Genomic DNA, 10,979 nt, shown 5'->3' on the forward strand with positions numbered 1-10,979 from the left:
TTCAATGTCTACTGATTTAAATGTTAATCACATTTTATTTTATTTTATTTAAAGATTTTATTTATTTGAGAGAGAGAGGTAGAGACAGAGCACAAGCGGGGGAGGGGGAGGGGAAGAGGGAGAGGGAGAAGCAGACTCCCCACTGAGCAGGGAGCCTGACATGGGGCTTGATCCCAGGACCCTGACATCATGACCTGAGCCAAAGGCGGATGCTTAACCAAATGAGCCACCCAGGCACCCCAATGTTAATCACATTTTTAAAAATACCTTCAGAGCAACATCTAAACTGGCATTTAACCAAAAATTGGCTACTATGGCCTAGCCAAATTGTCATATAAAATTAACCATCACACTCACTGTTACTCCCAAACCCTGGAAACCACTAATCTACTTTCTATGGATTTGCTTATCTTACACATTTCAAACAAACAGACAAACAGAATTATACAACATGTGGCCTTTTGTGTCTGGCTTCTTTCACTTAGCATAGTGTTTCCAAGGTTCATCCACATTGTAGTATGTATAAGTACTTAATTCCTTTTTATTGCTGAATAATATTCCATTATATGGTATACCACAATTTATTTACCCATTCATCAGTTGATGGTAAATTTGGGTTCTTTCCACTTTTTTTATTATTATGAATAATGCTACTATGAACATTAAAACATCTAAGTTTTTGTACGGACATACGCTTTCATTTCTCTTGGGTATATATCTAGGAGTAAAACTGCTGGGTTATATAGTAACTCTATAACATTCCTTTTCACCAAGCAAACTGAAACAATTCAGAACTATAAATTTGTCTCTTCTACAAGCATAACTACCATAGCTATACTGGTAACATACAGCATGGTCTTATTTTCTATCCCCGAATTTTTGAAATGTAAGGAATTTTATAACTAGCATCTAATAATATAGTTAGTATTTCAATAAACAATTAAAAAACAAAATATAGTCATTTTTTCTACATTAGATTTTATGTATGGGGGTCATACGTGTATTTATATATACACACATTTTACTTAAAACAGAACCTCCAAACATACTAAACTTAGAAAAAAATATCTTTTTTCATATATTATAGTATCTGAACAGCGATACTCCAATATCTTTTCATGTAAAGAGGTGTTTTTATTCAACCTGTAAAATGTTAAAAGATTAATAAATACTGTTTGAGGAACTAATCTTCAATTAAAACTCTAAAATAGGGGCGCCTGGATGGCTCAGTCGTTAAGCGTCTGCCTCCGGCTCGGGTCATGATCCCGGGGTCCTGGGATCGAGTCCCGCATCGGGCTCCCTGCTCAATGAGGAGCCTGCTTCTCCCTTTCCCATTCCCCTTGCTTGTGTTCCTGCTCTCGCTGTCTCTCTCTCCGTCAAATAAATAAATAAAATCGTCTAAAAAAAATTAAAAAAAAAACAACTCTAGGGGCGCCTGGGTGGCTCAGTCGTTAAAGCGTCTGCCTTCGGCTCAGGTTGTGATCCCAGGGTCCCGGGATCGAGCCCCGTATCAGGCTCCCTGCTCCAAAGGAAGGCTGTTTCTCTCTCTCCCACTCCCCCTGCTTGTGTTCCCTCTCTCGCTGTGTCTCTCTCTGTCAAATAAATAAATAAAATCTTTAAAAAAAAAAAAAGAAAGAAAAACAACTCTAAAATATCTTAGAGTTCATAGACAATAAGGTTTTTATTTCAATGCATTTTTTTTCTTCTGATATACTTTTCACTAACAGGTTGGTGATGAGATTAATAATGACTAAGAGTGTTGAGGTAGCAAAAAATAGAGTGGCCAAAAGTGTGCATTCTGCAATTAGATGACTGGAATATGAATCCTGACTCCACCACTATCTATCTTTGTTACCCTGAAATTCCTTCACCTCTCTGAACCTGTCTTCTTATCTGTAAACAGGACAATAACACTATCTACTTCAAAAGTTTGTTGTGAGGATTAAATGAGATAATTTTACAGCAGTCTTGATGCAAGTTTTTCCAAGGCTGTTTCATTCATTTGCATAAACACCCAAATCCGAATCAGTTGCCTGAATGCAAGCCTAAGAAAAAATATATTTATTGCTGGAAGTATTAGAGGTATGTTTAAAAAAAATGCTAGTTGACTCAGAGAAATAATTAACTCAGGTTCTTGCAGTCTTTGGAAGCCTGTCATATGACAAGCATTTTAGTTATGCACCCAGAAAATAACAGCTTAGATTATCTTTCAAGAGAGCAAAAGACAGATTTTCATTATAGTAATTGTTCAGTCCATAATAAGATAGCTTAGAATAAATGTCTAATAGTTGGCTGTCATTTCAAGGGGGAAAAAATCTAGATTTTGGTCCCAACTCCCATAGTTATTAATAGATGACCTTGTACAAATAACCTCTAAACATCCAACTCCTTTTGGATAAAAGGTACCCAGCCTGTAGCTGCTCTACCTACCTCCTAAGAGTGTTATACAGATCAAGTGAAAGAAGAAAGCACTCTGACTATAAAACCCTTAAAATAAAAGTATTATTTTGCATGAGAATAGATATATATGTAATATCTCAAAATTAATGTCACTAAACACAAGATAATCTATAGTCCCAAAATGCTTAGCAAACTGTCATGCACACTGCAAATTCTCAATAAGTAATGATTTTTACAAAGACTACTTATTGGTAATTGAGTCCATGATCTCAAATTAAGGACTAACTCAAATGACCTTCTGCCCTTTGACCCTCCTCAGGGTTTGCAGAAGTACAGACCACTCCATTGTCCACATTTCACTCATTCAAACATTTATGTAGTGCCTATCCTCTTGTTCTCAAGAGCTCACATCTGGCAGGGCAAGCACATTTGCATTATAGTTATTTTGTTGTCTGTCCCATAATGAAATTATATACAAAGTTCTATGGGGGTATAAAGGAAGAAGCAATTAATTCTTTAGTCAGTGGGAGTTAGGGAAGGTTTCACATTGAAACTGGGCCTCAAGGGATGAAGGGGAAAGGTCATTCTGGAAGACAAAACAGCAAAAAAGGCACTTGTTCTAGGAACAGAGAGCACTGTCACACAGCTACTGCACAGTTTGGGGCAAAGGAAAAAAGTAATAGAAGATGGAGCTGGAAAAAAGGGAAATAAGAGACAGATTTTGAAGGGGTTTGTACATCATGTTAAAAATTAATGGGGCAACAACCAAGATTTGGGGGCAGACGTAAACTGTTCATTTACTTATAGTGGCAGTGAGAGAAACATGCACAGGAAGAGTCCTTAGAACATTTCCATAGCTAACAAATGCCATCATTTTTCTTGATTCAAGTAACTGACAACACATTAAGAACCAATCTCACAGTCTTTTCACTTAAAAGTCTAAATGACAGACACTCTCCTCCCTATTTACCAAAGAGAATAGATACTAAGCTCTAACATAAATACCACTTGAGAAAACCAAATAGGAGCCTGAGAAGGCAGAGTAAATTCAACCTAAGGAGAAAAGTCAAATATCTAAGCAGGAAAAAAAAAAAAAAAGAGCTTTAAGTATATACACCATCCACATTTTTAACTTGAATAGGTAAAAGATTTCATTAATTTTCCACTATTGTGAAAAGTATGAAATGAAAGTGTGCTTTGGATATACAACCTGGCCTTCTGAACATGTTTACATCAATGTGCCTTAAACATAACATTTGTCAATTATATTACTTTCTCACAAAAACCAGCACCTCTTAATGACATTTTTACTTCTATCAACAAAAAAAATTTGGTAAAACAATACACAAACAAATAAAATCAATAATCTGCTATTGTCCCAAAAGCTGAGGCCAGGATCTTTGCTGTCATGTTTAGATAGGGGAAGAAAAAAACTATCTTGACTGACAAATTCTGAAGATTCTTCCTTTGCAATGACTTCCTTGCAATGTGACATATCATTCCTGCTTTCATACCCTTACTTCAGCAATTCTTCCCACCCAAAACTCCTTCCCCTGACTGACTCTATTTACATCTGCCTTATTTTAAAAGTCCTAAGTAAGGTCTAACTTAAATTGTATCCTATCCATGAACCATCCTAAAATCTCCAGTACTTACAGAACCTCTCTTTTTTTTTTTTTTAAGATTTTATTTATTTATTTGACAGAGAGAGAGATAGCAAGAGCAGGAACACAAGCAGGGGGAGTGGGAGAGGGAGAAGCAGGCCCCCCGTGGAGCAGGGAGCCTGATGCGGGGCTCGATCCCAGGACCCTGGGACCATGACCTGAGCTGAAGGCAGACGCTTAACGACTGAGCCACCCAGGCGCCCCCAGAACCTCTCTTTTTGCTGAAGTCCTAATGAGCAAGTTAATATTCTTATCTTTTTTCACTTTCTGGCATTTAATCATTTTTATTCCCACTGTGAATAGGGTCAATGCCCTGACAATATGACATCAGATCTAAACTGTTAAAAGCCTTGCAGTAGCAGAGTAGTTAAGAGCTTGGGTTCTAGACTCTTAAGAGTCAAAAGTTGGAATACCAACATTCAAATCCCAACTCTACCATTTATTAGCTATGTGAACTCGGGCAAGTTAATCTAATCTAATATCTCTGTGCCTTAATTTCCTCATAGGTTAATATGGGAAAAATAAGCAGCTATCTTAAATAGTTACTTAAGGATTAAGTTAACATGTAAAGCATTCAGAACTGGGTATGGTACATAGCGCACAACAAGTATTAATTAAGCTGTTACCCATTTGTCCTTGCTCCAAGGCCTCCCTACATATTGTTGTTCTATCACTTCTAAATGGTGGTTCTGCTGTGTCAGTCCCCTGCAAAGAACTTTCCCTGGCCTTCCACAGTACATGGGTCCATGCTCTTAGCTTGGTAATCAAGGCACTCACAACTATCTCCTCAGTTTAAGCTACTCAGCATCTGCTTTATACAAAATAAGAAACAGACATATAAGGCAGACACCCTCTCTTCCAGAGTCTGACAACTACTTATAAAAAAGAGATACAAACATAAAAACGTCACACAGAATGGATGTTCACACATAGATACTCTCCAAAAAACTCCAATCCAACAAAATCAACTTCATCAGTGACTGGAAGATGTCAAACTCATTCAAAATTACCTGCTTTTGTCTGTTTTATTCTACTCTCGTCCACCCAAAACACACAAAAACCACCCAAAAAGACCTTTTCTTAAGGTGTACCTATCCACTTCTATTGTAAAGTCTAATTCAAACACCATCACCCTTGCCATTTAAACTTACTTAATACTATTTTATTTCAATCAACTGTTGTTGTTTTTTTTAAGATTTTATTTATTTGAGAGAGAGAGAGTGAGGGAGAGCATGAGCTGGGGGAGAGGCAGAAGCAGATTCCCCGCTGAGCAGGGAGCCTGATACAGGGCTTGATCCCAGGACCCTGGTATCATGACTGGAGCCAAAGGCAGACACTTAACAGACTGCACCACCCAGGCGCCCTTCTCAATCAACTGTTATTAAGGTGTATAGTCACCCTCTGTATCCAAAATATAAGCTCCCAGAAAGAATAACAATTTCTAACCAGTTGTTTTCTTCCCTCTCACCACTGTGCCCTCCATTAAAACAGATCATTATAGAACAGGTGCTCAAAAATATGCATTGAATTTAAGTAAAAAAAGTGAAAATGGAAGTAGAATACTACTATCACTTATACCTAATTACTAAGTAAACTATAGTGAGAGTGGAAATAGACTACTGTATCAACCATTAGACTATCACCTGTCCACAGAGACTCAAATCAAATCAGAAGGAGGCAGTCCACTCACTACTCCTATGTAACCACCATATGGGTAGATTTGCTTGTTCAGTGGTACCTTGGTCAAAAGAAGGATTAATAACCATTCTATTATATGCCATCTAATTTGAAGAGCTTGACCTCCAAAGAGAAGTGAAGTATGATACACAGGGTCAGCATCCAAGCAGGGCAATAACGGACTGCTACACCCCTGAGTAGATGATTTGGGAAAACGTATTAAATTCCACTCTATGGCAAACCTGTCACCCTCCAACCTGCAGGTTTTCAGTACCATAACACACTCCACAAACTTAGCATTAAAAAGTGTCACCTAGGGGCGCCTGCGTGGCTCAGTCGTTAAGTGTCTGCCTTGGGCTCAGATCATGATCCCAGGGTTCTGGGATCAAGCCCCGCATCGGCCTCCTTGCTCGCCAGGAAGCCTGCTTCTCCCTCTCCCACTCTCCCTGCTTGTGTTCCTGCTCTCGCTGTCTCTCTCTCTGTCAAATAAATAAAAAAACCTTAAAAAAAAGTGTCACCTAGATTTCCATGTGCCTATGTTTTGCAGATTTTCTACAATGAATATGTATTACTTGAATAATCAGAAAGTTTCAAGTGTTTATTACTTTTTCCAGCTTTTAATGGGTCTCCTATTAATGGCCAGTGCAGAATGCAAAAATCACAAGGTAAAAGTCAACCAAAGGGTATATATTACTCCAATTCTCCACCGCCCAGGGAAAGTGCCAATTTGAACAAAGTTTTCAACTTCATATGTTTCAATTTAAAAGATTACTTCTACATATGCCATCACATGAAAGAAAAAACAATTCTCATTACCTTCCTAGGACTCCACAGCACTAGAGAAATTGCGAAGAGCTGCCTAGATGGTTCGCTCTTCCCCACACCTCAAACACCCTCCTCCCTAAGGACTAAGCCCTTAATAAGGGCCACAAACAGGGTGCTAAGTAATTTACATGATTATCTCAATCCTCAAAACAATAGTAGGTACCACTATTATCCCCAGAAAACTAAAGCTTAGAGATGAGATGTTTGAAAAATAAAAACTTGCCTGAGGTGATGCTTATAGGAAGGGATTATATTATTGTATAAAGGAATTTGCTGGGAATATATATTAGGCTCAATGACTTGTCATGAGACAATTATAGCAGAAATCCTCAAACTGGAAATTTCACACATAGAAAACAGTAAGTGATATTTGGTCAATCTGTGGGTTTTCTTTGGAATTGTGCCTCAGGATACCTGGCACATAATAGGTGCTCAATAAAAACCTGTCTGTTCAAACCTAAATTTTAAATAATTTTATTCCTAAAACAATTTGATCACATGGCAAAATCTGACAGGTGATTTGTTTTTACTAGATTAGGTTGTGCAATAATCAATAATTATATCTCTACCTAAGTAATGGCCTCAAATCCTGTTTTTAGCTAAAGCAGAAAAAAAGTGAAAATGGTAGAAATGAGCTGTGTATCTTTTAAAGATAAGTTTTTCTAATTACAAATTCCATTCAAAATTTTAACATGTCATCTCAATTCATACAATACTCACTATGGATCTACCCTTAGCCATCTCAAAATAACCTACTGTGGGGGTTTTAGTATAGCCATGAAAAGCACTGCTCATGTAATCACTATTTTTTAAATAAGTAGAAGAAAAAAGTCTGAGTCTCCTTTGAGTAGTGTACCAAAGTAAAGCAGGTGCATTTGCAGATTATGTACTTTAAGCAAACCTGTTATTTGATTAATTGGACCTTAGCTTAGACAAAAAGATCAAAGCTGGCTGAGTTAAGGCACTAGCAGTTAACTGATGTTTGAATTCGATAGCTGGAAAGATGAGTTCTATGAATACTCACTTTAAATGATTATGGGTAATCTATGAAGTCTTTCAGACACCCAAACTTTAGTTTCTAGGGAGAAAAAAAGGGTCTGTTCCATAGGTAAATGAACATCTGGTGTTACACAGAAAAATTAACATATTTTTCAGTTCTCATCCTACACACAGAGTAGGGCATAGGTATTATGCAAGTGCAATCTTTTCCTCCTTTCTTTGAAAAATGATTTCTGTAATAATTCCTTAATTCTGTAGCAACAGAAGTATTGCTTTCTCTCTTTTTTCTGAGGTTCAGGTTTCTTTCATTTCAAAATACCACTATTGAAAACTTAAATTCTTCTTTTAAAAAAAGACTTAATCATTTAACTCAGGAAGAGGGAGCGAAAAGTCAGGAGGTGAAGCCCAAGGTATTCCTATTAGTCTTACATAACTTACTCTAAGTTGGAACTGATTCAGTACCTCAATGAAAACCTGAGGTAAAAGCACAAAAATGAGTTCTTCAGTATATTCTCCACACACATAAGGTTTTAAAAATTGAAAGGGTCTTATTTAATTTTTTTCTTGTATTCTTAAAATATAAGCACCCACATGTATAGTAAATTAGGGTGCCAACTTAAAAATGCAAAAGGGTCACACTTAAAATAAAGGGCGTTAAATTCATCCTATCACATCTAGGTAATGCAATATTTGATAGAATTGGATATAATTTCAGAAAGTAAATTAATTTCCTAACACTGATTTTTAAATATCACCTCTGTAAGTATGCATTAAGTATTTTTAATAAGTTCTTGCAGGGAACATCAAAAAGTGATTTTCAAAAGCAATACATACATGTTCACCCAACTTGCAAACAAAACTCTGAAAACGTAAAGTTACAGTTGTTCATGCTTAATGAAATTGGCTTTGAAAATTGCAAATTACTCCTTCATGGGTAAATATGTATCAAATCTTTCAAAACTGTAAATTTACACAAACAACTGTCCTTGCTAGAAAGACCCTGATCTGAACTCAACTAAAAGCTGTGTTAACTACATCTCACCACTGAGACACCTGAGCCCCAGTGTAATACTCGCCACAGATTCCCAGCATTGCTTTGGGAACTGCTGCTTGCTTATTCAAGCACTGAACGGCAAATTCACCTTTCTAAAAAGACTGGAAGCAAGAAGCCAAGTTTCACTATCTAGTTTTCCCTAAATGAATTAGGGTTTGGGATTTCACTGGGAATGACCACATTATCAAGATGCCATCGCCCTCCCGAGGCATTTAATTACAATACCTTCTCTGTTTTCCATTCAACCACCTCAACTTAATCTCCAATAGAACCAGACACACAAAAAGTTGGTCCATGGCCTTGCTGAAAGTCTCCTCTGGGTGCAAACGCTGGGATCCTGCATACATTATGCAAAAAGAGCAAAGGGAAACGAAAAGTAAAGATTGTTAGATAATGTAGTGACATTACCTTGCCCGTCTTGTGATCAAACCAGACGAGAGCATGGTTCCTTGACAGCACTTTGCAATCAAAGGTAGCATTATTCTGCGCTGGTCGACAGCGGGCCACGGAGCGGCCGATTTTAATGGGCTCGTCCAGGTAGACATGGCGCTCCTGAAATGGGTGCGAGTTCGGGCGGCAAGTGAAGATGGCCAAGGCTGACGGCATCGAGGACAGACTGGGGGTGTCTCTCCTACCAAGGTACAAAGCGGAGTTCCACCGGATCCGGACTGCCCTTCACAAGCCTATACCCCTATCCCCCCCAAAATTTTAAATTAAAACAAACTGCGCATTGTCTAAGCATAACCAGTGAACATCAACAACTCTTCACTTGAGTGGGAAGACAAGCCAGCGCAAGCCCCATCACCTCCTTTAAAACCCAGCAGCGCCCGGATCGCACAAAGTCCCCAGCGGGCAGCTTTCAGTCCATCTTCTTCCCTGGGAAGAAAAGGCTCAAACATCGGCCAGCTTCGGCCAAGAAAACTCCTGGAAGACAGTTTGGGGACTGGAGGTATCCAAGCAGATGAGTCACACACCAATTCTTGTGTTTTGTTTGGGATCGCGGCCGCTTTTCCCCCTCGGTGGCGGAAATGTTGCGGCACTGCAGCATGAAGGAACGGTCGGTTCCGTGCGGCCAGGAAGGTCCTCTCGGGCCGAAGGAAGGTGTAGCCGAGCACCTCTGGGCAGCCACCGCCCCTCTTCGAGGGCCTCGGGGAGTGCAAAGGCAGAGGCGAGGGGGGCGGCAAGAGGGTCTAGACCGCCAGCGGGACAGTCTGCATCGCTCCTGCTGCGCGGAGGCCGCCCGGAAGGTGGCACGAGGTCCCTGGCACGAGCCGAGACGGCGGTAGCTGGGGTCCTTGGCGCGAGGAGCGGGGACAGGCAGAGGCGCGGGCAGCGGCCGAGTCGGGACTCCCGGGCACCTGGCGGGCGTCCCCGCGCCCAGGGCGGAGATCTGGCTCGGCAGGCCGGTGCGGACCGAGCGAGGCACAACCCCGGGGAGGCTCAGGGGTCTCGGCCCGCAGGAAGTTGGTCCCTGAACGCCTGGGCTCCTGGCTGCTGCTCAGCACACCGGCCGCCTTCTTTCAGGGTCGCCCCCGCGAGGGTCGCATCTCAGGGACGGCAGCCACAGCTCCCAGCGGACGAGGAGGTGGGGGAGGGAGGCTGGCCCGGAGATTAGGGGAGAGGCCTGGAGGCCCCGGGCTGGGTCCGCCGCAGCCTCCACCACTCGCGGCCGGTGGGACACGCTCAGGCTGTGCCCGACAAGGCAGGAAACTTTCCGACCTGGTGGGGAAAACATGAAAACAAACGGCCGTCAGGCGCCGGTGCCCGCCCGCCTTAGCCCGCACCCCCTTCAACCCGCCCCCCGCCAGTCTCCGCGACTGGCCACGACCTCGGCCAACCTCTCCGCGGACGAGCTGCGGGGATTTAGAGCCAGGACACCACGACGGGTCCAGCCTCCCTCGCCGCTGCCGCCGCCTCACCTTACCTTGCCAGCGCCGGCCGCCATAGTGACTCTGACTGAAACCTACCCGGTGCACCGCCACGGGAACGCGCACCCTTCAAGGGCCCTCCTACCCCCTCTCCCGCGCCGTAGTCCGGGGTCGTCACGTGTTAGACGCCGTGGAGGCCATGATGGTTAAGGGCATAAAAGAGGGCAAGCTAATTTTTAACGGGCTCCAGACGCCATGTTAGTTAAGGGCTGGAAGCTTCAAACCATAGGACAACCTTTGCGACCATTTTGGTTAAGGGCAAGAGAAAATTTGACCTGTTGAAGGTTTTCCAAACAAAACGTGCCAACTTCCTACGTTACCATCTTGGTAAGAAGACACCAACTTTTACTAAATTTTATTCACTATACTTCTCATTGAAAATACCAATGAACGAAGAGAACAGACCCATCCAAAGGAGATGTTCATTTGCAG

General features: G+C 41.3%; 1 protein-coding gene across 39 annotated transcripts in view; it reads right to left on the reverse strand.

Annotated features, from left to right (window-relative positions):
- SLMAP (sarcolemma associated protein) overlaps nt 1–10,642 on the reverse strand; it is a 154,410-nt gene extending 143,768 nt beyond the window's left edge. For all 39 annotated transcript variants that reach the window (XM_036071475.2, XM_036071476.2, XM_036071465.2 and 36 more), the window contains exons 1-2: nt 10,544–10,642; nt 9,028–10,338 (exon numbers count right to left, since the gene is read on the reverse strand). In XM_036071475.2, the coding sequence (XP_035927368.1) occupies nt 9,028–9,225 (198 nt within the window). In that variant the 5' untranslated portion in view covers nt 9,226–10,338; nt 10,544–10,642. The remainder of the gene's footprint in view (nt 1–9,027; nt 10,339–10,543) is intronic.
- Between the last annotated feature and the right edge of the window lie 337 nt (nt 10,643–10,979).

The sequence above is a fragment of the Halichoerus grypus genome, chromosome 1, assembly GCF_964656455.1.
Source record: "Halichoerus grypus chromosome 1, mHalGry1.hap1.1, whole genome shotgun sequence".
NCBI classification, from domain to species: Eukaryota; Metazoa; Chordata; class Mammalia; order Carnivora; family Phocidae; genus Halichoerus; species Halichoerus grypus.